This window comes from Hypanus sabinus, chromosome 3, assembly GCF_030144855.1.
Source record: "Hypanus sabinus isolate sHypSab1 chromosome 3, sHypSab1.hap1, whole genome shotgun sequence".
NCBI lineage: Eukaryota > Metazoa > Chordata > Chondrichthyes > Myliobatiformes > Dasyatidae > Hypanus > Hypanus sabinus.
The window spans coordinates 124,315,226-124,342,689 of record NC_082708.1 but is presented as its reverse complement, the minus strand read 5'-3'; the positions used below and the strand labels follow the sequence as shown (position 1 = coordinate 124,342,689).

Here is a 27,464-nt window from a genome sequence, read left to right as displayed (position 1 = left end):
ATAATTAAAGCATCTTAAAAGATGACTTATTATTCATGGTTTTGAATAAGGTATTCATGTTCATTTATTGTCACATGTAAACTGTACATGCATATGGTATAAATGTCATGAAAATTTGCTTTTTGCAGCAGTAGCATAGTACATTACAAACATGACTAACATAATTATACACAAGTTATACACATACAAAAATAAACAAATTAAACATAATGACACTAGTAGAAGAATGAGAGAGAAGAAATATAGTGAGAAGTAGTGTTAGGATTGTCAGACTGGCTCAAGAACCCTGATGCCAGAGGAGAGTGCTGCTGTGATCCCAACTCATCTACTGATCTTTTCTCAAATTCTTTACGGTGTACTTCAGTTAACTCATCACCTGTTGTTTGGAAATTACTGCCGTGCATTACTTAATGGCTGAACACTTTATAAGAAAATAATTCTGACACATCAAATCTAACTGTATTTTTGATAACATTACAAAAATAAACAGCGACTGCATATCAATGGCTATTATTCACATAACTTCCAGAAAGTACTTGAGGAAAGCTCTCAAGTTGAAGCTCATGAAATTGAAGGACTGCTAACAACTCAGGTAAAGGAGGGAGAACAAGGCAAACACACAACTCAAAGATTACTACATTTTTGGTGGAATTTTGGTAGCCAGCTTTATATATTTTTCCTGTAGTCTAGACAACTTAATTTATGCCTATTTAACATTTAGTTGATTCTACATTTATCAGCATTCCATTATACACAACCATGTATATTACAAAAAAAGTTGTATATTTGAAAAATATACACAACATGGAAGATGATCACATATGTATGATCATAACTAAAAAAAATTAACCAAGAACATCATGAGTCATCATTACAGTACAACTGTGAATGGATTTAGAAACTCTGGATTCAATAATGTCCTTTTCATCATTTATATACTGAAAAGGTCGTTCTTTAGATGAATCAGTAGCCTTTGATTTGTAATATGCAGCAAAAAAAGGAATTCTACTTTTGCATAAATTCACCATAAGGCACAACATTTCATAGTTAAATGAAGTTAAATGTGAAATCTTTTGAATTTTACAATAAAAGAATCTGATTGGGAAATTGTAGTTAAGTATTATATTACACAACATACAATTCTAATCGCTACCTTAAATTGCTCCTATCAGCCTATAAAAACCCACTATGTTTGTCACTCTAAATGTTTTGCAAAAGAGAAGTCATGCTTGTTATTTTAATTTTGTGCCAGTTATTCAAAGCTCACTTACCAACATATTTCACTTTGGCTTGGAGGCAAACTAAATAGAAATCATTACCTTTAAATTGCCTGCACAACCATGTTCAACAATAAAAAGATCTGTTCCATCAATTGCTATGCGAGTCATTGTGTACTTCAAACTGTCAGCTTGTTGACATGGCCCAGGCACGCTTTTGAGCTAATGACATTGAAAAGAAAACAGAAATAAACACATACTGAAACATCAATAAATATTGCAAATATAGATTTCAGCAAAAAAAAGCAAATTAAGAAATAATTTCGTCAGTACAGATCCTAAATTCTCTCATTTGAATCTTCACTCTGAAGCAATGTTTCCCCAAATCTGACAACAATAGTAACTACAACCATAATTCTCAAATCACATTTCTTTTTCAGTATCACCTCTGTCTGCAATGGAGCCACTACAAGATACAGAAAATATCTTCTGGGATTTAACATCCCAATCTAGAAATGGTACTTACATAAAGATAACATTGGATTACAAGTGTAAATTCAATTAGTGTGGAGGGACTGATCAAGCATCCTGCTGTTTGGCATGATCCACACTCAACTACTCATTTTGTGATCAACAGGAGAGCGCCGGTATGCTTCTTGCCTAGCTTTGGACAAAATAAAATCAGTATATACAAACGCTAACTGTAAACTCCCATACCTTATCTGCACTTATAGCATAACAGCTTTCATGCTGCTCCTTTGCTTATAGATGGAGCAGAAGAATGCCAAAAATCATAGATAATTTCTGTTCCCCAACAGCATGGTTTCAAATTGTCATTCACCTATGTACTGGCTGCACCTCTTGTCTGATTTTACTAATCATAACACTGTGGTTCATCCTAGTACAAAACCATATACAACCCAGAGATTCTTTTTCTGCGGGTATACTTAGCAAAACAAAAGAACAGTAACTGTAAACAAACTGCAAATGCAGGCATAAATAAATAGCAATAAATAATGAGCATGAACTAACCAAACATAACAAAGTCCTTAAATGAGTACAGGAGTTTAGGAGTTTTGTTTAGGAGCCCGATGGTTGAGGGGTAGTAACTGTTCTTGAACCTGATGGTGCAAGTCCTGAGGCACCCATACCTCCTACCCGAGGGTAGCAGCAAGAAAAGAGCATGGCCTGGGTGGTGAAGATCTTTGATGATGGATGCTGCTTTCTTACAGCAACGTTTCATGTAGATATGCTCAATGGCTGGGAAGCACTTGGCCAAATCCACTACCTTTTGTAGTATTTTCCACTCAAAGGCATTGGTGTTCCCATAACAGGCCAAAATGCAGCCAGTTGGCACACTTTCCATCACACATCTACAGAAGTTTGCCAATAACATGCTGAAGCTGCACAGACTACTGAGGAAGTAGAGGCACTGCCGTGCTTTTTTTTTGCAATTACATGATGGGTCCAGGACAGGTCCTCTGAGATAGTGACACCCAGGAATTTAAAGATACTGACCCTCCGATGAGAACTGGCTCATGGATCTCTAGTTTCCCTTTCATGAAGTCTAAAATCAGTTTCTACGATACATATCAATCAACCCTCTCTTCTCAGCTCCTCAACCTATCAAAGCTCCCATGCCATAGTCTCAGTTTCTACTCCTGTCAGTCCTCCAATATTCCAAGCAGCTTTCAAGTATCAATCTCACATCCACACCCACAAGCCAAGTCCCAGTCTCGAAAAGCCTGCTGTCTGATTCAACATCCTCAAACTTCATTAACTACTTCACTTCAATGGAATATGGGGTGGGAATGGGGTGTTCGTGTGGTGCACAATTGCTACACTCAATTTAAATGACAGTTATCAGTATATGTGTAATCCTGACATTTATTTTAACCACTGCCACATCAAATGCCAACCACAGGATGTAAGATATCAAATCAATTTGATTACTTCAAAAGTATTTCTTAGCCCTGTGATCTCCATAACTAAGAAGAAAACAAGGGATGCAATCATCTGAGCATAAGCCATCACTGCTGAAACAAGTTACCAGAATTTTCCTAATTAATACCACATCAAAGGAACTGTTATATCTCCAGGGCAGCTGGAATTTGTCCAGGATAACTGGTTTGGCGAATGCCATTGACATCCAACTCAAACAAATAATAATTAGTATTGTGATTAAATGTAACATTGGCATTATTACAGGACTTAGTAAATTTGCTTTCCTGTTCACTGAGTATTCTATTCCTAAGGAACTTAAAAAAAACAATCAACTTCCTAACAGATTTTCTTCACTGTCTAAAGACGATCTGATTCAAAAGGTAATCCTTCGGAAAAACAATTACACAACATTTTACCAAAAATATGAGTCAAAGCTTTTAACTTTTGGAATCCATGTACTTGATATCTACAAATATCAAGAGCATTTAGAAGAAAAGGAATAATTATTTTTTCATTCCTCATGAACGTGGTAAAATTCTAAGAATTAACCACAAATAAATATGCTTCTAAATTATAAACAATTTGTCCAGATATAACATAGTTCTTTCATTAGCATCTTTCTGCATATTTATGTCAACCTGAGAATTTGAATCAAAATAAATAACATTTGCAATAAACGTCAAATTTTTGAATGCTCTGGAGATTTAGACTATCAAGAAAACGCTGAGCAACAAGACCAAACTGATTAATCTATTCAATTTTGGTCCACATCCGTTGAAGCATTTGAGAAAGTAAACTCGCAGGTCAATTTATAACTTTTCGTCCAATGTACCCAGCAGACTTTTAATAATTGCCAATTAACCTTTTCATTTATAGGTACAGTACATTATTAATAGTTTAAAGTGAAGGCAAACTAAATTGGTAGGAGATAATGAGCAGCCTTTTAAAGAAGATTTCAATTACAAATGATCATTTTAAAACTTCATCCTCAGCCTTGAAGAACAATATTCCTATAACTAGTGCACAAAAATAACACACACAGGGGAAATATTAAATTAAGTAATTTGAGGTCAGATCACATTTCAATCTTTTTTGTAACTGATAGAACTCACAAGGGTAAAAAAGGTATCAAATATTAACAAAACTAATCAAATCAAATACTGACTGTGCTTAATTTAGTTAAGAGTTTAATCCACTTATTCTGAAACCAATATAATTTGATTTGGAATAACTGTCCTGGAAAGAAAAGGGAACAATTTTTGAATTACACCTTAAAGTCATTGTTCCAAAATGTAAAATAAATTTTAGCACACATTATAATATATATGATCTGTCTTCGATAAAGTAAATATTCATGATCATTGTTTTTTTCTTGTAAGTGTGCAAAAGTATTACCACTACAAAATTAATCAATTTCACAGGAGAAAAATGTTGAAGGTGTCACCATGAGTCAAAACAGAGCATTGCATCAGGAATTTTCTGACCTCATTTACCACCTATTAAGAAACAATGACCTAAAAGTAATTATCTCACACACACGATCCCCATAGAAAGGTAAATAGGGATTGGGCTGGAAAGCGACATTAAGATATCAAGAGCTTTGAGAGATTTACCATGTTGTCCTGTTTCTATTTTATATGTTCCTAGCTATAAAATTGAAATAATTTGTAAATAGCAATCATGAACCAGAGTCTTCTTGCATTTTTGTATTGAAACTTGAAATGCGAAAGTGTATTTAAGCTATTACTTTATTACCTACACTTCTGGACTTAAGATTTACTATATCTCTACTGATAGGAAAAGCATGAACCATTATCAAATTCGAAGTAATATTGATCACAAAATTAGAAACTGACTACAGACTCTCCACCTTAGTCTTTCAACAACTGAGCATTACACCCATTGCAAATGGGGCCAGTTCTAGGGTAGGGAAAATGTACTGAAAGATGAAGTGGATAAACACATAGTATCATAATAGAATGACAACCAACATCAAAGCAACGTGGTTATTGTATTCATGGAAGGACTTAACTTAAATCTGCAAGGGGAAGGGCACCAGAATATAGTAATGAAAAAATGGATTAAGGAACAGCAGATGAGAAATGTTAAAAAGGAATAAAGAATGAAGTAGAAAACTAATAGAATGGTGCAAAATAAGTTTAAATGCATGTGTATAAACCCACAGAGTGCAATCAAGGAGATTAGAGAGCTGCAAGTATAACAACTACCTGGGATTATGATTCAGTTGAAATACCAAAATGTTTTAAATCTAATATGCCAGTAATCGTAACATGGCTTAAATTTAGTATGCCAATACACAAGATGTTCAGAAAACATAGGGAAAGAGAAAAAGAACAGGAAGAGTAGCAGCATGAATTAAGGAAGATATTACAGACTGGAGAAAGATGTCCTTGAGAGATCAGGCGCAAAAAATATTTGGTTAGGGATGAGACACATGGGAAGATTTCACATTGCAGCAAATATTCTTTTAGTCAGCAAATGGTGAGGCAGAGCAGCAAATCTGCAGGGCAACTGGAAAAATATGTAAGAATTTACAACAGTGGCACTTAGTGATTTTAATCACTCCCAATATTGATTAGACTAATGTCAAACATAAAAAGATAGGACTTTCAGAATTCTGTTAAGATCAACATTTTGAGAAACAGGGCAGGCCATGTGAACCACATGTTAGGAAAGAATACTTAAGGAGCCATGCAATCATCAGTTCAGTGATAGCCAAAAGAAATCCAAAGCAGAACTCCCAAAATGGAGAAGGGCTACTTTAATCAAATAGGAAGAGACCCAGTTAAATTATATTGCAAAAACAGAAAATTCAGATAAAGACCAAGTACAGTCCTACAAGAGATGCAAGTAATGAATACAAGCCAGAGTGTCTTGGATTACAGAAGAAATAGGGAAAATGATGAGAGGAAGGCAAAAGGCAAATGATCATGAATGGTGTATAGCTCCAGTGAGAACCAGATAAAATACAGTATGTTGGGAGCAAAACTGAAAAGAAGTAAAGTTAACTAAAGAAAAAGCAGAAGAGAATTTCCTCCAGGTGCTCCGGTTTCTTTGCTCAGTCCAAAGACGTACTGGTTACTAGGTTAATTGACCACTGTAAATTGCCCCATGATTAGGGCAATTAGGGCAAATAGTTGGGTCGCTGGGCAGTGCAGCTCAGTGGACCAGAAGGGCCTGTTTCACGCTATATAGAAAATTCAGATTAAGACCAAGTAGGGTCCTACAGGAGATGCAAATAATGAATACGAGCCAGAGCATCTTGGATTACAGAAGAAATAGGGAAAATAGTGAGAGGAAGGCAAAAGGTAAATGGTACCATGTCTGGTGTATAACTCCAGTGACTCTAAAATAAGTTGGAAAGTTGAGGCCATTCAGGGATGCTGGTGATCTAATCAAAGAGGCAAAATGCATAGCTAGAGTACAAAATGAGTACACTGTATCAATCATTCTGAAGTAAAAGATTGTTACCAAGATGTCAATAGAAGCAGAGGTTGCAAAGATAATGAACGGCTTCAAAGATCAAAGAAACTTATTATCAAAGTGAAACTGAGGAAGAAGTATCTGTAAAGGCTTGTTAAACTTAAAGCAAACAAAGCATCAGACCCAGATGAAATGCATCCAACATTTCTTTAAGGAATTAGAAATGTAAATTGTAAAAAGCTACCTCACAATCGCTCAATTTTCACTTGACAGTGCCACAGGACTAAAAAAAGATAAAAAGGATACAATGTCATGTTAAGCAACTAGAGGCCAGTGAATTTACTCTTGGATGTGGGAGTAATAACCAAGGAAAATATTAATAGACACTTGGAGAAGGTTGATTTCATAAAGGAGAGCCAACAGGAACTTGCTAAAAAAGCAAAGAGTGCTTGACTAACATATAATTTTTTTCAGACAGACATGCTTTATTGATCCCGAGGGAAATTGGGTTTCGTTACAGTCGCACCAACCAAGAATAGTGTGGAAATACAGCAATATAAAACCCATAAATAATTAAATAATAATAAGTAACTAATGCCAAGTGGAAATTAGTCCAGGACCAGCCTATTGGCTCAGGGTGTCTGACACTCCGAGGGAGGAGTTGTAAAGTTTGATGGCCACAGGCAGGAATGACTTCCTATGACATTCAGTGTTGCATCTGGGTGGAATGAGTCTCTGGCTGAACGTACTCCTGTGCCTAACCAGTACATTATGGAGTAATGTACATTTTGAGGTAAAAACTAACAATATGAAGAGAATGCAGTAGATATTGAGTTGGCGAATCCCTTAGCATTGTAGATAAAGTCTTACAGTGGCATGCAAAAGTTTGGACACCCCTAATCAAAATAGCTAAGCAAGTAAAAGATGACCTGATTTCCAAAAGGCATAAAGTTAAAGATGACACATTTCTTTAATACTTCAAGCAAGATTACTTTTTTAATTTCCATCTTTTACAGTTTCAAAATAACAAAAAAGGAAAAGGACCCGAAGCAAAAGTTTGGGCACCCTGCATGGTCAGTACTTAGTAACACCCCCTTTGGCAAGTATCACAGCTTGTAAATGCTTTCTGTAGTCAGCTAAGAGTCTTTCAATTCTTGTCTGAGGGATTTTTGCCCATTCTTCCTTGCAAAAGGCTTCTAAGTTCTATGAGATTCTTGGGCCGTCTTGCATGCACTGCTCTTTTGAAGTCTATCCACAGATTTTCGATGATGATAATGTTTGGACGACTGTGAGGGCTATGGCAAAACCTTCAGCTTGCGCCTCTTGAGGTAGTCCATTGTGGATTTTGAGGTGCGTTTAGGATCATTATCCTGTTGTAGAAGCCATCCTCTTTTTATCTTCAGCTTTTTTTTACAGACGATGTGATGTTTGCTTCCAGAATTTGCTGGTATTTAATTCATTTTTCCCTCTACCAGTGAAATGTTCCCCGTGCCACCGGCTGCAACACAAGCCCAAAGCATGATCGATTCACCCCCCTGCTTAACAGTTGGAGAGGTGTTCTTTTCATGAAATTCTGCACCTTTTTTTCTCCAAACATACCTTTGCTCATTGTGGCCAAAAAGTTCTATTTTAACTTCATCGGTCCACAGGAGTTGTTTCCAAAATGCCTCAGGTTTGTTTAGATGTTCCTTTGCTAACTTTTGGTGCTGAATTTTGTGGTGAGGACACAGGAAAAGTTTTCTTCTGATATCTCTTCCATGAAGGTCATATTTGTGCAGGTGTCGCTGCCCAGTAGAAAAGTGCACCACCACTCCAGAGTCTGCTAAATCTTCCTGAAGGTCTTTTGCAGTCAAACGGGGGTTTTGATTTGCCTTTCTAGCAATCCTACGAGCAGTTCTCTCAGAAAATTTTCTTGGTCTTCCAGACCTCAATTTGACCTCCACCGTTCCCGTTAACTGCCATTTCTTAATTACATTGTGAAGTGAGGAAACTGCTACCTGAAAATGCTTTGCTATCTTCTTACATCCTTCTCCTGCTTTGTGGGCATCATTTACTTTAATTTTCAGAGTGCTAGGCAGCTGCTTAGAGGAAGGAGCCCATGGCTGTTGATTGTTGGGACAAGGTTTGAGGAGGCAGGGTATTTATCAAGCTTTGAAATTTGCATCACCTGGCCTTTCCTAACGATGACTGTGAACAAACCACAGCTCCGACGTGCTAATTAAGGTCTGAGACCTTGGTAAAAGTTATCTGAGAGCTCAAATCTCTTGGGGTGCTCAAACTTTTTCATGGTGCTCCTTTTCTTTTTCTTCCCACTCTAAAATTGTTCCAAACAAAAATAATACACTAACCTTGCTTAAAATGTTGAAAAGAATTTTTCATCTTTAACTTTATGACTTTTGGAGATCAGTTCATCTTCTACTCACTTAACTATTCACAGTAACAGAAATTTTGACCGGGGTGCCCAAACTTTTGCTTGCCACTGTATATAAAGCGGGTTAACAAAATTGAAAACTATGAAGTTAAAGGGTGAACATGAAAACGGCTTAAAAGGCAGCAAACAAAGAACAGTGATAAATTATTGTTTTCTGCTGTTAGTACTCTTCAATCTACCTCAGTTATTTAGTTACTTGTGAGCAGGACGTGATTTTTAAATTTCTGAATGTATGACTCTCATAATAATTGGAAGTGCTGGCGAAAGGAAAAGGAGAGATAACATTAACCAAACATTACATCTCTAAAGGGTTGTCAAGGAATACTGAAACATTACTGTATATGTGCTTGAAAGTGGAAAATGATGTGTCATGAATAGTTGGTACAGACGATAAGATCTTAGTAACCTTTAAGAATGTTTTTGCACCAGTTCAGCTATAGCTGGATTATCATATTAAATTCTGGTTACATCACTTTGGTAAAGATGTTAAAAATGGCCCAAAAATGGTGGAAAACTGACTTCCTTGAATGATCCAAGGTTTGAGGGATGAGGGATTTCAGTTACAAAGAGTCTGAAATCGTCAGAGCAAAGAACATGGAAAGGAAATTCTGTGGAGGTGTACAAGATCATGATGAATTTAAAGTGAATTAATAAAATGAAGCCATTTCAATCAGCAGTTGATTCAAGGGCCAAAAGGGTATCAATCGGGGATTTTGATAAGTAATCGGATGGGTGCTTCAGAAAATGTTTTGGAGGAAGCAAGAAAAAACAAGAAAAGCAAATAATTAGTTTGTTCTAGAAGGTGCCTGCATCCACTCGATGTAGCATTGCACAACAAGCGGATACACATCATAGATGAGTAATATTTGAACTTCATTACCTTTAAATCACAGAAACGCTGATCAACTCCATGCTGACAAAGGACAATACATTTAGGCCTCTCTAATTCGTATTCTTGACACATCACATGAAAGATGAATGTTTGACCCCACTCCAGTAAAGTTGCTAACTGTAAGAGATAAAGACATTAATAACAAATATAAACTTGTTTACACTTCACATTGTCTTGAAGCAGCAATCAATATAATCAGACCTCAACCAGCCTGAACATACTCTCTTCTCCCTCATCCCATATGTAAAAGTGCACCAGACTCGAGGGCAGCTTCTGTCCTGCTGCTATAAAACTACTGAAAGGTCCCCAGTACAAGATGGACTCATGATTTCACAAACTACCTCATTATGGCCCTGCAGAAGATTTCCCTTGTACTAGCACAATATATAGGTTGTAATGGAATGATCTGTACGGATGGTACGTTCACTGTACTCTGGTACATGTAACAATAATAAAACAATTAACCACTTTTAATTTACTATTTTAAACTTAAATAATGTGAAGTTAGGTATAACAAAATAGTTTGACTAATTCTACTCCATAATTTAGTGGGTGAAAGAAACAAATACATACAAAGTATCCTGTGACCAAATGATGAAAAATCCATTTGTGTCTATAAGAAACACCTGTGATCAGTCCTTCATCCATTTGGTGTTCAAAAATCACTTGTTTACATTTAAAAATTTAACAAACTACTTAAAATTTTCAATACAAACTGATCTGAAACATTTAAAAGAATATTCTTTCAAGAAAGATACCCATTCTACATGTGCATAAACAATAGAACCTAAAAATTAAAAATTCTGAAAATGCAGCAATTTGGGCCATTTTTGGTACATAGAAACAGTAAAAGCTTCAGTCTGGTGTAACATGAGCAACACATCTATCTTAATGAACTTGAGGACAACAAAACAAATGAGAGAGAACAAACAAAAGGGTAGATCTATGATAGAATGGAAGATAAAGTATTAATGGCAAAAATTTGAAGGCAAATGTGAATTGCGATAAAACAAAGAAGAGAAATCAGCGGAGCTGTAAAAAGGCAACAGCATAATAGCTACCAGCACTTGTTGTCTTAAAGGAAATGATGTGAGATTGTTAACATCTTTCTACTCCCTGAACAGATGATTCACTCCATTGTAGTTAACAAAACACTTACTCTACCCACATCCTATATTTCTGCCCATACCCTTTCTTCCTTTCCAAGTCCACAATGGAATTTTAACTATCCATCCCTCTGGAGCATATATATAGTTGCAATAAGGCCCAATCAAATTTTGGGAAAACCAATATTGAGGCAGTTTTTAAATCTTCTGTACATCATTCAATATCCATCATAAATCCTACACACATTATATTGTGCAGAAAATGAAGATAATTAATGCTCTGTTAATATTTATAGCAACCTCAACTAAATCCTTTGGTCCTTTATTTTCCCACTGTCTCCCTAATACATTTCCACCATCAATATTTCTTATATTTATTTTCCTCTTTCTTACACTATCATATCTATTTCCTCCTCTCTTTCATCCTCAAATTTACATGTCACCGCACCAGTTTAAGATATTGCTTCTTGTAAAATTGGTTTTCATTTGCACAGTTACTAGTAGACAACTTGAGCAGCTCTAGCCTTGTCTACTAATTACATGCACGTTTGCTTTAAAATTTAAAACTATTAATTTGTAAGGAAACTGACATGATCGGTATGTTTCACACAAATCACTGTACTCTTCTTCAAACAAAACTGAGTAGACAGCCAGCAACCCCTACTTGCATCTACCTGCTGATATGTAATATAAAAAACAACACACTTTATCACTTAACTGTGAGCAATCAGCTATGACCAATCTAAATTGAAGCACACTAACAGCTTTGATTAATCTGCTACAGTTCCCTTGTGACTTGACAAGTTAAATTGTTTATGACAGATATATAGATCACAACAGCCAGCTAGCCTACTGCTGTCATTTTTATTAACCTTATTAGCTAAGCAGATTAAAGTCAAGATATTGCAAAATTTAATAGGAAACAAACCAGTTTCACCTCTTGCTTTGCTTGTTGCAATCATTCTTCTAACACTCACCAAAAACATTGAATGTTTTGACTATTCACAAAGCTAACTCAAAATTCCACAAAAGTGCAAAATAAGACTCCTAAATTGTATTCTTTATATAAGACAAAACTCAAACAATGAGCATAGAAACAAGGCGCATGACAGGTGTCAACTAAAATCTTACTTTATAAATTCAGTCTGAATTCTTCTCTTAACCCTTAACTCATTTCATACACATATACATAGACACACACAAAAAAAGCAATGAGATTCATGAAACAATTGCAAATAAAAGGGGGAAATTTAACAAAATGCAAAGATTGGGTTGGCTGGAATCGTTAAACCCTAAAACAGAACATGGGGGAAGATTTCAGTGTACAACATTGTATGATCCTAAATATGAATTACCTTGTTTTTATCTTTTACTTCACAGATCAAATTTACTCTTAAAAACAAAAAAGATAAGCACCAAATTTATTTCTCATAAACAGGATTAACTACCTGTGGCAAAGTTACTTTTGCTGTAAACAGGCCTGCTTGCACATCAATGAGCCATGCATATTCCAACGTATTGCTTCCTAGTGGTAGCCCTTCTGCTGAGAACATGGCATGGGCTCGTAGCTGCAATCCTGACAGACTGATATGACCTTCACGTAGTAGCCCATCCACAGATGGCCTCTGTAAAGAAGATAGATAAAAATTATTCCTACTTATATTGCTAATGTTGAAAGCAAAAAATATTAACTTAGTACACGGTGTACAAAACTACAAAGCAGCAGCACATGAAACTTGCCAAAGCTTCTACAACCTACAATCTTTGGAGACAAGAAGGAAAAGAAGGGTTATGTACATTACAAGGGAATTCTTCCATCTGCAGGTGCTTTTGCATGAATTCAACTTGACAAAACATCATCATGCCTTTGTTGTCATTGGAAAAATGTATTTTTTAAAATTCATTAACCAACCATTCTGTGAGAAGACTTTCAACACACAAACTTCAAGATCAACACTACACCCTCACACATGATAAATCCTGCCCCAAAGTGCAAATGAAACCCAGATACAGGACTGATCAATGGATAAATTAAGGGCCTAAGCCTAACAGAAAATTAGTACTAAACACCAAAGTAATTAGTAAAATTAATAATTCTGTTAAATTACAATATAGAGGAGAGAGAATAGTCAGCATAGCCTCAAACTTTATAACATATTACAAGCTATAAATCATAGTTAAAAAAAAACAAAAGAACTTGTATAGTGCTCATACTGTTTTTTTCATTTTTTCATAAACGCTAAATACAGATAAATACAGCATTTGAGATGTACTTTAATATTAATTTGCTATTTTGTCATCTTTTCTTACTAGAGCAGCTCATGGTAGAGACCACTAAGGGATCAGTTATTCTGAACTGAACTAAATTGATTAGAAAGCTTAAGGTAAAGGACCCCTTTGGAGACTGTGATCATAATATGATAGAATTCACCCTGAAATTTGAGGAGGAGAAGCTAAAGTCAGACGCATTAGTATTATGGTAGAGAAAAGGGAATTACAGAGGCATGAGAGAGAAGCTGGCCAGAACTGATTGGAAGAGAACACTAGCAGGGATGATGGCAGAGCGCCAATGGCTGGAATTTCTGGGAGCAATTCGGAAGGTTCAGGATAGATACATCCCAAGGAAGTACTCTAAAGGCAGGATGACGTAACCGTGGTTGACAAAAGAAGTTAAAGCCAATACAAAAGCAAAAGAGAGGACATATAATGGAACAAAATTTAGTGGGAAGTTAGAGGACTGGGAAGCTTTTAAAAACAAACACAAGGCAACTAATGAGATCATAAAGAGGGAAAAGATGGAATATGAAAATAAGCTAACCAATAGTATTAAAGAGGATACCAAAAAGTTTCTTCAGATATATAAAGAGTAAAAGAGAGTTGATAGTAGATATCGAACCGCTGGAAAATTATGCTGGAGAGGTAGTAATGAGGGACAAGGAAATGGCAGACGAATTGAATAAGTATCTTACATCAGTCTTCACTGTGAGGTACAAACAGTATGACGAAGGTTCAAGACTATCAGGGGGCAGAAGTGAGTGAGGTTGCCATTACTAGGGAGAAGTTGCTTCAGAAACTGAAAGGTTTGAAGGTAGATAAATCACCTAAACCAGATGGTCTATACTCCTGGGTTCTGAAGGAGGTGGCTGCAGAGATTGTGAGGCATTAGTAATGATCTTTCAATAATCAATGGGATTCTAGCTTGGTTCCAGAGAACCAGAAAATTTCAAATGTCATTCCACTCTTCAAAAAAGGAGAGAAGCAGAAGATAGAAAGTTATAGGCCAGTTGGTCTGACCTCAGTGGTTGGGAAGATTATTAGAGTCGAGTATTATTGTTAAGGAAGTGGTTTTGGGGTACTTGGAGGTACATGATAGAACAAGCCAAAGTCAGCATGGTTTTCTTAAGAGAAAATCTTGCCTGACAAATCTGTTGGAATTCTTTGAACAAATAACAAGCAGGATAGATAAGGAGAATCAGTGGATGTCAGAAGGCCTTTGACAAGATGCTACACGAGGCACTTAACAAGTTATTACAGGAAAGGTACTTGCATGGATAGAGCATTGTTGATGATTGGCAGGAAGCAATGAGTGGGAATAAAGGGAGCCTTTTCTGGTTGGCAGCTGGTGACTAGTGGTGTTTGCTGTGCTAAAAGTTAAGGATGTTTGCAGATCCGATGGAAATAAGCCTCGCACACACAATGCTGCACACAACACATTATTGCTAAGATACTTATCTCCGAAGTGGGCCAGAACCCTTTTAACTACATTGCCCAGTTGCAATCAGTCCACAGTAACAGTCACAACCTAACCTGTGGTGAGCCCAAATCCAAGAGACCTCACCACCACTGTGTTCATTCTTTTATACCCTGGTCACTTCTCTCCACCCCTACCTGGGTCAATCCTTTCTCCAGGTCGACCCATCACATGGCCAGTGCTTTGGGCACTAGAGTCTCAGGACTGCAGAGACAATACTGTGGTCACCTTGTGCCTAGTTCATTCTTCCCCAACACATCATAAATCTGATCCCAGCAACTGGTCCTTGCACTCTCTGGCTGACAATTTAGGACTATAGTGTTCAACGGGATTCTGTGTTGGGACCGATTCTTTTTACATTATATAGCAATGATTTGGATGAAGGAATTGATGGCTTTGTGGCGGAGAGAGGACAATGTGAAGACAGGTGGAGAGGCAGATAGTACTCATGAAGCTAAGAGTCTACGGAAGGACTTACACAGATTAGGGGAATGGACAGAGAAGTGGCTGATAGAACACAGTGTCAGGAAGTGTATGGTCATGCATTTTGGTAGAAGGAATACAAACATTGACTATTTTATAAATTGGGAGAAAAATTTAGATTATGTAGCAGAAAATAACCTCAGATTTCCTAAAGGTGATCTTGCAGGTTGAGTTGTTGGCAAGGAAGGCAAATGCAACGTTAGCATTCATTTCAAGAGGACTAGAATATAAAAGCAAGGATGTAATGTTAAGGCTTTATGAGGAACTGGTGAGGCCTCATTTGTAGTACTGAGAGCATTTTTGGATCACTTACCTTAGAAAGGATATGCTGAAACAGGATAGTCTTCAAAGGAAGTTCATGAAAAGGTTTCCAGGATTGAAAGGCTTATCATATGAGAACAGTTAAATGGCTCTGGGCTGGTACTCAATGGAATTTAGAAGAATGAGGGGAGATCTTAATGAAACTTAAAGGTATCAATAGAGTGGATGTGGAGAGGATGCTTCATATGATGGGGGAGTCTAAGACCAGAGGACTCAGCCTAAGAATAGAGGGGTGTTCTTTTAGAACAGAGATGAGAGAAATTTCTTCAGCCAGCGATTGGTGAATCTGTGGAATTTATTGCCACAGGCAACTGCAGAGACCAAGTCATTTGGGTATATTTAAAGCAGAGGTTGATAGATCCTTGATTAGTCAGGTTATGAAAGGACTTGGGAGTCCTAGTGCAAGATACCCTAAAGGTTAGCCTCCAGGTTGAGTTGATTGTGAAGAAGGCAAGTGCAATGTTGATATTCATTTCTAGAGGTATAGAATATAAGAGCGAGATGTGATGTTGAGGCTCTATAAGACACTCGTGAGACCACACTTCCAGTATTGTGTGCAGTTTTGGGCTCCTTATTTTAGAAGGAATATACTAACATTGGAGAGGGTTCAAAGAACAGTCACAAGAATGATTCCAGGAATGAAAGGGTTACCATTGGAGGAATGTCTGGCAGCTCTTGGGCTGTATTCCCTGGAGTTCAGGAGAATGAGGGGGATCTCATAGAAACATTCCAAATGTTAAAAGGCCTGACAGATTAGATATGGAAGAGTTATTTCCCATGGTAGGGGATTCTAGGACAAGAGGGCACGACTTCAGAACTGAAAGATGTCCTTTTAGAACTGAGATGCAGAGAAATTACTTTAGTCAGAGGGTGCTAAATCTATGGAATTTGTTGACACGAGCGGCTGTAGAGGTCAAGTCATTAGGTGTATATAAGGCAGAGATAGATAGGTTCTTCATTAGCCAGGACAACAAAGGATATGGGGTGAAAGCAGGGGAGTGAGGATGACTGGAAGAACTGGATCAGTCCATGATTGAATGGCAGAGCCGATGGGCTGAATGACCTACTTCTGCTCCTATATCTTATGGTCTTATGGGGGGTTGCTGGAGGCAGTAAATTGGGGCTGAAAGGGAGATGGTTCTGCCATGATGAAATGGCAGAGCTGACTCAAAAGGTCAAATGGTCTAATTCTGCTCTTATATCTTATGGTCAACCAGCATACTTGTTTACTGAGTCTGGGCATTTTTTTCCATAGATGCTGCCTGGTCTGCTGAGTTCCTCTAACAGTTTGTGTGTGATATTTGCTCATTGCTTTGCATTGCATTATGTAGCTCATCATGAATTAAATATGTTGTTCCATCTAATGAGATGCATTAACCATACCTCAGATTCACAGGAGAAAAAAATACACTTTTATAGTGGAGTCAGAAGGCACTTCCTTGTCATAGGTCCTATGCATATCAGCTGGCACGAGTATTTGCTGTCATTTTCAACCTCCTCCCTGTTTCAATTTGTGGTCCACACCCGTATTACAAAGACCATTACCATTCTGGTATCTAAGTAAAACAAGGCAACTTGGCTAAATAACTACTGCCCAGATGCCAGATGTCTCTGACATCTATCATCATGAAGTGCATTACATGGTTGGTCATGACATGCATTAACTCCAGCCTTCCAGAGAACCTCAACACACTGCAATGGGCTACAGCAGATGCTTTCTTTCTGGCCTTGGAATCATCTCTGGAGCATCTGGACAATAAAGATACCCATGTTGGACTATTGTTTATTGACTGCAGTTCTACCGTCAACATTATAATCCCAAACAAACCCATCTCAAAGCTCCGGACCCTGGCAGTCAGTGCCTCTCTGTGCAATCCTCGATGCCTGAGCAACAGATCATAAATCAGTGAGAGCAGGCAGCAACACTTTCGCCACAATTATTCTAAACACTGGTGCTCCACAAGGTTGCATGCTCAGCTCCCACTCTAATCCCTCAACACTCATGACCATGTGGCCAGATTCTGCTCTAACTCCATTTACAAGCTTGCACATCATTATACCACAGAGGGCCATATCACAAATAACCACTAGTCAGAGTAAAGGAAGAACACAAAGAGCTTCATTACATGATGTCATTTCTACAACCTTTCCTCAAGGTTAGCAATATTAAAAAAAGTTGGTCATTGACTTCAAAAAAGATGGGGGGGGGGCAATGCACGTGCTCTGTCTACATCAATAGCGTTGAGGTTAAGAGCTTCAAGTTCTTGGAACTGAACATCACCAACAACCTGTTCTGGTTGAATCATGTAAATAGAAATCATGGCCAAGAAACCTCACCAACATTCTCAACTTCGTCAAGAGGCTAAAGAAATATGGAGCATGCCCCCATCAACCCTTACCGATTTTTATGAATGCACCATAGAAAGCATCAAATCAGGATGCATCACACAACTTGGTATGGATATCATCTTCACATGACTACAAGAAACTAAGTTGAGGACAGAACTCAGCACATCACAGAAAGCAACCACCATTCGATGGACACCATCTATTCTTTTAATTGCATCAGTAAAGCAAACAATATCATCAGTTCAAAGTACATTTATTACCAAGATATGAATACATTATACAACCTTGAAATTCATCTCCTTACAGGCAGCCACAAGACAAAGAAACCCAAAAAGAACTCGTTAAAAAAAAACAAGACTGTCAAACACCAAATGTGCAGATAGAAAATACAACAAATCGTGCAACAATAAAAGTAAACAAATAGCATTCGGAACAAAAGTGAGTCCATACGTTCTCAGGCTCAGTTCAGTGCAGAGCCGAGTGGAGCTCAAAGCATCCAAAACAGGCCACAGCTAGAGCCTTAGCTCCATGCAGAGCCCAGTAAACATCACGGACCTTCAGACACAGAGCTTGGAGCAGGCCACAGCCTCAGCTCAGTACAGAGCTGAGCAAACATCACAGAGTAGCGAGCAGAACCCACTACTCTTCTCTCTCTTCCATCAAATAGAAGACATAAAAGCCTGAAATGACCAGGCTCAAGGACTCTGAATTTGGACTCGGAACCTCATAATCTATCAAGTTATGGCCTTGCACCTTATTGTTTATCTGCACTGCGCTTTCCATATAGGTGTTATACTTCACTCTGCATTGTTATTGCTCTACCTCGTTTTACCTCAAAGCATTGTATGATCAAGTCAAGCTTTCTACTGTATCTCAATATATGACAATAATAAACCAATTTCTACTGAACTGAGTATTTATAAAATAACATATGCAATTTTATTAAACCACACCCACTGGACACCTTCCCCCTTAACCCAGATGAGGCAAGTCCTTTTGGGCCATATTAATCAAAAGAAGAAGAATAGCCCTTAACTCAGCAGTGGAGTTATCGGGGCACCGTCTTTTGACGGTGTTTCCGTAGCAAGCTATTCTTGTTTTTACAAAGCCGAGTTGCTAGCTCGACAATCAACCCGACTTGGATTCGAACTCGGGAACCTTCGCTCTGGAGTCCGGTGCTGATATTATTGCACTACCAAGTAAGACATATTAATCAGACCATTAAAAATATTGTATTGTTTTAGATCTTGTAAAGTTTCCTTTCCTTTCCTTTGTTCCTTTGCTTATTGTGGGCTATATAAACTCAACAGTTCTGCTCAGATGTATTGTTGAGTAATTAGTCACTTCAGCAAAACTAGCTAAATATGGAAAGCAGAAATCACACAATTTTCATCAAGCAAGAATCTACTATTTATTTTACAAACACAGTATTGACAGGCTAGTGCTTGGCTGAGGTACATTTTTGAGGGACAGCCTGAATAAGACTTGGCAGGTGAAATGCTCTCCATTTATTAAACTGAATCCATTGCTGGGGTTATAATTCCAGCAAATGGAAGGAAAGCGAGTGACAAATCTAAGTTCCTCTACACCAATTCAATGGTCTTGCAAGCAGACTCCTGGCACAGCTAGGGGAACACAGCAGGTCACGCAGCACCCATGGACATGAATAAATAGCCAATGTTTTGGCCTGAAACCCTTCTTCAGCAAGCCGCAAGGTGCCAGAACAGAAAGGTGGGGATAGCTGGAGGTGATAGGTGAAGTTCAGTGGGTAGGAATAAGAAAGGGCCGGAGAGGAAGGAAGAGATAACTCAGGGGTATGTAATAGGAGGTTGATAAGAGTTAAGAGGCCAGACGGGGGAATAGAAGAAGGGAAGTGGAGGGATTTTTTAATACTGGAAAGATAAATCAATATTCATGACATCAGGTTGGAGGCTACCCAGATGGAATATAAGGTGTTGCTCTTCCACCAAGAGGGTGGCATCATCTTTGCACAAGTGGAAGCCATAGATCAGGAAACCAGAGCAGCATGACAGAACAGGAAAGGGAACTGGAATTAAAATGTTTGACCAGTGGTAAGTTCCGCTTTTGGGGATGGAGCCAGAGGTGCTTGATGAAACAGCCCCAGAAGTTATGACGAGTTTCACCAACGTAGAGAAGGCCACATTGGGAGCACTGGTGGCAATGTGCATCAACATCTGATGACCCCAGCAGATTCACAAATGAAGTGCTGCCTCACCTGCAAGGACTGTTTGGGGCCATGAATGAAGATGAGGGAGGTGGTGGACAGGTGTAGTACTTTGGCCATTAGTGGGGAGGAACAAATGGACATGGGAATCATGGAGGGAGCGATCCCTGCAGAAAGCAGTGGGGGGAGGAAGTTTGGTGGTAGGACGTTAGAGATGGCGAAAGTTGCAGAGGATTATACATTGGATGTGGAGATATGGGATGGTAGGTAATGACAAGAGAAACTCTATCATTGTTAAGGCAGCAGGAAAATGGGGATAGAATGGAGTCAAGGTGTGAGTACAAGAGTTCAGTGGGGCAGGAGCAAGTAGAGACAATAGGCCTATCCAGACAGTCAAGTTTGTCGATCTTGGCTAGGAGGTAGAAGCATCCAGTGCAGGGTAAGAGAACTAGGTGTTTGGTGGCAGTGGATGGGAGTTCTCCAGAGTTGGTGAGGTTAGTGATGGTGTTGGAGACAGTTTTCTGATTGTCTGTGATGGGGAACTTATCAAGGGGTAGGTATCAAGTGGTATTTGGCCTCAGCAAGCTGGAGGTCAGTTTTGATCTAGTTTTTAAATACAGCTCAAAGATCTGGTGTGCTTGTGCAGTTTACTGCATATTTATTTTCACTTGCATTAATACATACACCAGGCTACTTATTGATTACAGCTCAGTGTTGAACACCATTGTCCCCTCAGTACTAATCAATAAGCTTCAAACTCTGTCTCTGTACCTCTCCCTGCAACTGGATCCTTGACTTCTTCAGCGGGAGACCACAGTTAGTGTGAATCGGAAATAACACCTCCTCCTGACAATCAGCAAAGCTGCACCTCAAGGATGCATGTTCCGCCTGCTGCTTTACTGTGACTATGCGACTTGAAACAGAGCAAACGCAATCGATAAATTCACCAATGATACAACTAATGTCGGCAGATTCTCAGATGTTGATGAAGAGGTATACAGTAGTGAGACAAATTGGCTGGTTGAGTGTTATCACAGCAACCTTGCAATTGACGCATGACCAAGGAATTGATTCAGGGAAGGGAAGTTGAGGGAAAACACACCAGTCCTCATTGAGGGGACAGCAGTGGAAAGAATGAGAAGCTTCAAGCTCCTGGATGTCAATATTTCTGAAGATTTATCCTGGGCTTAAAATACTGATGCAATTATGAAGGCAGCACACCTGTGGCTATATTACATTTAGGAGTTTGAGAAGATTCAGTATTTCAGCAATGACTCTAGCAAATTTCTACAGATGTAACATGGAGAGCATTCCAATTCACTGCCTGGTATCGAGGCTCAAACGTGCAGAATTGTAAGATGCTTTACAGGGTTGTAAACTCAGCGAGCTTCATCTCCCCACTATAGAGAACATCTTCATAAGGTGGTGCCTTAAGAAGGTAGCATCCATCACTAAGGACTCTCATCATCCGGGCATGCCTCTTCTCATCAGGAAGGAACTAAAAGAGCCCGAAGACCCATACTCAACATTTTCAGAACAGCTTCTTCACCTTTGCCATCAGGTTTCTGAACGCCTATGAACATTACCTCACTATTTCTCTTTCACACTATTTATTTATATCGTAATTTATAGCAACATTTTGTCAAACAACACACTGGACCTTTGTTACACCACCATCAAGGATGTGACCTTGCTATTCCATGCCCTTTCTTCAGGAAGTCTGATCACCTGTCTGTACTTCAACTCCCCGTATATAGGCAGAGACTGAAGACTGCAGCACCAGGAGTGAGGACCAATAAAATATGGAAAAGGGAAGCACAGGAGTGCCTACAGTACTGTTTTGAATCAGTGGTCTGGACTGTATTCAGGGATTCATCTTTGAATCTCGATGAGTATGCTGCTGTTGTTACCAACTTCATTAAAACCTGTGTAGATGAGTGTGTGCCTACAAAGATTTACATCCCAAACCAAAAGCCATGGATGAAGCAGGAAGTACATCATCTGCTGAAGGCTAGATCTTTAGCATTCAAGTCTGGCGACCCAGGCCTGTATCAGAAAACCAGGTATGATTTGCGGAAGGCTATTTCAAGGGCGAAGAGAAAATTTCGAATGAGGTTGGAGGCGACATCAGATATACGACATCTCTAGCAGGGTTTGCAATGCATTGCTTCCTACAAAGCAAAATCCAATGGCAGCAATGCATCACTACTAGATGAGCTCAACGCCTTCTATGCTGCTTTGAAAGGGAGAATAAAACTACAGCTGTGAAGATCCCTGCTACACCTGATGACTCTGTGATCTCTGTCTCAGAGGTCAATGTTAGGCTGTCTTTAAAGAAGGTGAACCCTCGTAAGGCTGAAGGTCCCAATGGAGTACCTGGTAAGGCGCTGAAAACCTGTGCTAACCAACTGCCGGGAGTATTCAAGTATTTCAACCTCTCACTGCTATTGGCAGAAGTTCCCACTTGCTTCCAAAAGGCAACAATTATACCAGTGCCTAAGAAGAAGAATGTGAATAATGACTATCACCCGGAAGCACTCACATCTACAGTGATGAAATGCTTTGAGAGGTTGGTTATGACTAGACTGAACTCCTGCCTCAGCAAAGACCTGGACCCACTGCAATTTGCCTATTACCACAATAAGTCAATGGCAAACGCAATCTCAATGGTTCTTCACACGACTTTAGACCACCTGGACAACACAAACACCTAAGTCAGGATGCTGTTCATCGACTATAGCTCAGCATTTAATACCATCATTCCTACAATGCTGATTGAGATGTTTTAGAACCTGGGCCTCTGTACCTCCCTCTGCAATTGGATCTTCGACTTTCTGACCAGAAGACCACAATCTGTGCAGATTGGTGATAACATCTCCTCCTCGCTGACGATCAACACTGGTGCACCTCAGATGTGTGCTTAGCCCACTGCTCTACTCTCTCTATACCCATGACTGTGTGAATAAGCATAGCTCAAATACCATCTATAAATTTACTGATGACACAGCCATTGTTGGATGAATCTCAGATAGTAATGAGAGGACGTACAGGATTGGGGGGGGCTACTGTACAGGACCGAAGAAGCTGCAGAGGGTTGTAAATTTAGTCAGCTGAATCTTGGGTACTAGCCTACAGAGTACCCAAGACATTTTCAAGGAGCAGTGTCTCAGAAAGGCAGCGTCCATTATTAAGGACCTCCAGCACCCAGGGCATGCCCTTTTCTCACTGTTACCATCAGGTAGGAGGTACAGAAGCCTGAAAGCACACACTCAGCGATTCAGGAACTGCTTCATCCTCTCTGCCATCTGATTTCTAAATGGACGTTGAACCCATGAACACTACCTCACTATTTTAATATATATTATTTCTGATTTTTGCACAAATTTTAATCTATTCAATATACATGTACAGTAATTGATTTACTTATTTATTATTATTACTATTAAATTATTTTATTCTTCTTCTATATTATGTAATGCATTGAACTGCTGCTGGTAAGTTGAGAAATTTCACAACACATGCCAGTGATAATAAACCTGTTTCTGATACTACTGCCATAAAGCAACAAATTTCATGACATATGTTAGTGATAATAAACCTAACTGTGAATACTTGGTCAATCAGCATATAATTTTGAAATTTCCCATTGACAAATACAATAATCAGTCAAAATATTAAACATATCAAACAAACTGATGAAATGGGCATACAGATGCCAGATGCAATTTAAAGCAGGGCAGTGTGAAGTGATTCATTGTGGTAGGAAAAATTAGGACAAGCTATATAAACTAAATGTACAGAAACTGACAGACTTGCTTTTTATGTGCACCAGCCTTTGAAGGTGACAATAAAAGCTGTAAAAAAAAAAGGCATGAGATGAATGACCTTATAAATAGACAGAGCAAAAATGAAGAAAATTTAAATATTTTCTTGGTTTCAAGCAGATCAAGATCTGCATTTTTTTTTTCATTTTAATATACATAGATACATATTTCTGCAGAAATGAACAATTTTGAAGGCCAATTTCCAGATGTCAAAATTTTCATTCAAAAATACATTACATATAGCAAAAGTGATTCTGAAGAAGCTCAGTGGGTCAGGTAGCATCTGTGGAGGGAAATGGACAATCACTGTTTCAGTTAAGATCGTTCCTCTAACTCAGGTAAATGCTTTCGTGTGGAGGAAGTGTTCAACAAAGTAAACTTACACAAAAAATCTTCTCTTTGTAAATAAAAACAATGTAAGTAAAGTTACATTGAATGAAATATTTTTGACTACAGCAAACAAGAAACAGAATCAGGTTTATTGTCACTGACATATGTCATGAAATATAATGTTTTGCACCAACAATACAGTGCAATACACAAAATACACTACAAATTACAACGAGAAATATTGCATTATCAACATGAGAAAGTCAAGGATATAGTTGCAGAAGAGGCACATAGGGGCCCAGTTTTTGAAGCCTGTTGATTAGTACTGAGGGGCTGATGGCAATGAATGCTGTGCTCTAATCAAACAGCAGCCTGATGTACTAGGTGTCAAAGGCAGAGGGGAGATTGCATCCGCTGGAGACCTACTGTACTGTTCAGGATTACAATTTTTTTCGATTAAAAAAAAACTCCAAAAGGATGAGTTAAAAATAACTTATATGCTATTGATGCTAGAAATTAAGACACAAATTGTTGGAAGTACTCAGAAGCTCACAGGTAGTATCCAAGGGGAGAAACTCCATGGAGAAAAACAAATATTTACAAAACTTGAATTGAACAAATCCACTTAGTCTGGAACAAAGTGAAGACTGAGAAATACAAGGATAAATTTCCAAGGTTACATCAGATAGCAGCAGTTTTCAAGTTCACATTTTTCCATCAATAAAATTACTGCTGTGAGCACTCAGGTAAAAAAAAGTGATATACACTCACTTATCAAATGGAATTTATGGATGAGAAAGGATACAAACCAGTATATTTCAATACATAAATATCTTTACAAATGACAAATTTTAAACAAAATGTTTCAGAAGCAGCTAGTAGAGCTTTCAGACATAGGCAACTAATGTTAGGTTAGCCTCACTCAACACCTACGTTTCATTGTAGGATATATTTCATTCGGGGTTTGAGGAGATTTGGTATGTCACCAAAGACATCCACAATTTCTACAGATGTACCGTGGACAGCATTCTAACTGGCTGCATCGCCATATGTGGGGGAGGGGGCAATTGCACAGGATCAAAAGAAGCTGCGGCGAGTTGTAAACTTAGGCAGATCTAACATGGGCATTAGTCTCTGTAGTATCCAGGGCATCTTCAAGGAGTGATGCCTCAAAAAGTCAGCATCCATCATTAAAGACCCCCACCACCCAGGACGAGCCCTCTTCTCATTGCGACCATTAGGAAGGAGGTACAGGAGCCTGAAGGCACACACTCAATGATTCAGGAATGGCTTCTTCCCCTCTGCCACCTGATTTCTGAATGGACATTGAACCTATGAAAACCACCTCAATACTTCTTTACTTATGCACTACTTATATAATTAAAAAATATGTATGTATGGAATTACTGCAATTCAGTTTCTCTCTGTTATTATGGTACTTATTGCATTATGCTGCTGCCGCAAAGACAGCACATTTCACAACATATGCCGATGATATTAAATCTGATTCTGATTATCACAGGGAGAGCAAATTCTATCCTCATTGATGTCAACACAAGATCTTATTTCAACCTCTCTGAGCAGTAACGTCTCAACCTACAAAGTTGGGTTTACAAGCTAGTCATTAATAAAATGTGGACGTTCTCCAGGAGGATATCTAGTCAGTTATACTGCCAGACTACACTAACCATCAAATTCACAAGCTATCAGATAATCCAAGAGCTAACTAGCCTAGAGGACATAGGTCTAGGGTAAGGGCAAGAGATTTAGAGAGTATCCAAGGAAGAAATGTTTCACTTCGAGGAAGGTTGTAATCAGAAATAACTGACCATGTAGGTGGTGGAAGCAGGAACTCTCACATTTAAGTAGAAATATTTTGAGTTGAGTGAGGGTTGTGTAAATCAATTGTGACTGTACTGAATCATGGGCTTGTGGTCTGGAGACCTTCAATTATTTTATGTTTTTCTACTTAGACTAGCACTCGAATTGACAATGTATAGAACACTACAGAGCAAGTGATGGTAAATGTGATTAGTATAGGTGGGCACACGATGCTCAGCATGGACTTGTTTCGGTACTGTATCACTCTAAGATCAGAAAAGAAACAGTATGATGATGTGAATACGTCTTTACACTGTATGACTGCCAAGACATTCTGTACTCTATGTCTATTATCAGCTTGGTGCTCACTACATCAGCAAGGAAGTGAACAAAAAGTCACTTTAATAATGCACTACCAAAACTGACACCATATTTTAAAGTTCACAAGACAACTTGCTGGTTAAATTTCTTAAAAAAAATAAAATAACAGGACCCAAGATCAATGAATAGTTGACCCCGAGCAACCACAATACACATTGCAGAGATAATCAGAAAAAATGAAATGCTATCCACTTTATCAGAAGAGGCATGCTGAGTTTTCATTAAATGATTAAAGCGTGAGGATATTCAAAACTCCCATGACTTTGTAAACTACACTGAAGGTGCAATAGGCAATTAGGAAGACATTTTATATTGGTCTTTAACGCTACAGGATTTCTACACAAGAGTAAACATGTCTTAGTCTAATTAGAAAGAACTTGAGACCATACCTGCAGTTTTGTGTACAGCTTTGGTTTTCTTACCCAAAAAAAGGGTGGGGGGAGTACACTTGCTGGAGAGTGAGTGCAGCAAATATTCAACTGACTAGTTCCTAGTAGGTCCATCATTTAAGTGGAAATGTTCTAAAGTATTAAGAGGGTATATATGAAGAGGATGTTTCCCATGACTAAGGAATCTAGAACTAGGGGCAAGAATCTCAGAATGTGGGATAGAATATTAACAAGCAACACGAGGAGAAATTTCTTCCGTCAAAAGGTAGCAATTTTTTGGAATTCTACAGCTTGGAAAGTTGTAAAGGTTCAGGCAATGACATCATTCAAAACTGATAACAATTTTTTTTTGCTATCAGGAAACGGGGGATTCGGTAGTACAATAACAAGTAACCGCTCAGCATTAACAGAGAAGCTGCTTAATGATAATTTAACAGATGTGAAAAAACAAGTTATGAGGTTAACTTAAAGTCATTAATCAAAATGATGCCTGCCAAAAAAAAAAATCACTTTATGTACTTCTACTTCAGTCTAATCACTTGTCCTTTCTTAAATTAAGTCACATAACTCTTTGGCATCAGTTGATATCCATAGGA

At 38.3% G+C, this 27,464-nt stretch overlaps 1 protein-coding gene across 1 annotated transcript in view; it reads right to left on the bottom strand.

Moving 5' to 3' along the window:
* kiaa1109 (KIAA1109 ortholog) overlaps positions 1–27,464 on the bottom strand; it is a 418,633-nt gene that overhangs the window by 241,860 nt on the left and 149,309 nt on the right. The window contains exons 23-25 of the mRNA XM_059965080.1: positions 12,483–12,659; positions 9,917–10,045; positions 1,320–1,439 (exon numbers count right to left, since the gene is read on the bottom strand). Of these exons, the coding sequence (XP_059821063.1) occupies positions 1,320–1,439; positions 9,917–10,045; positions 12,483–12,659 (426 nt within the window). The remainder of the gene's footprint in view (positions 1–1,319; positions 1,440–9,916; positions 10,046–12,482; positions 12,660–27,464) is intronic.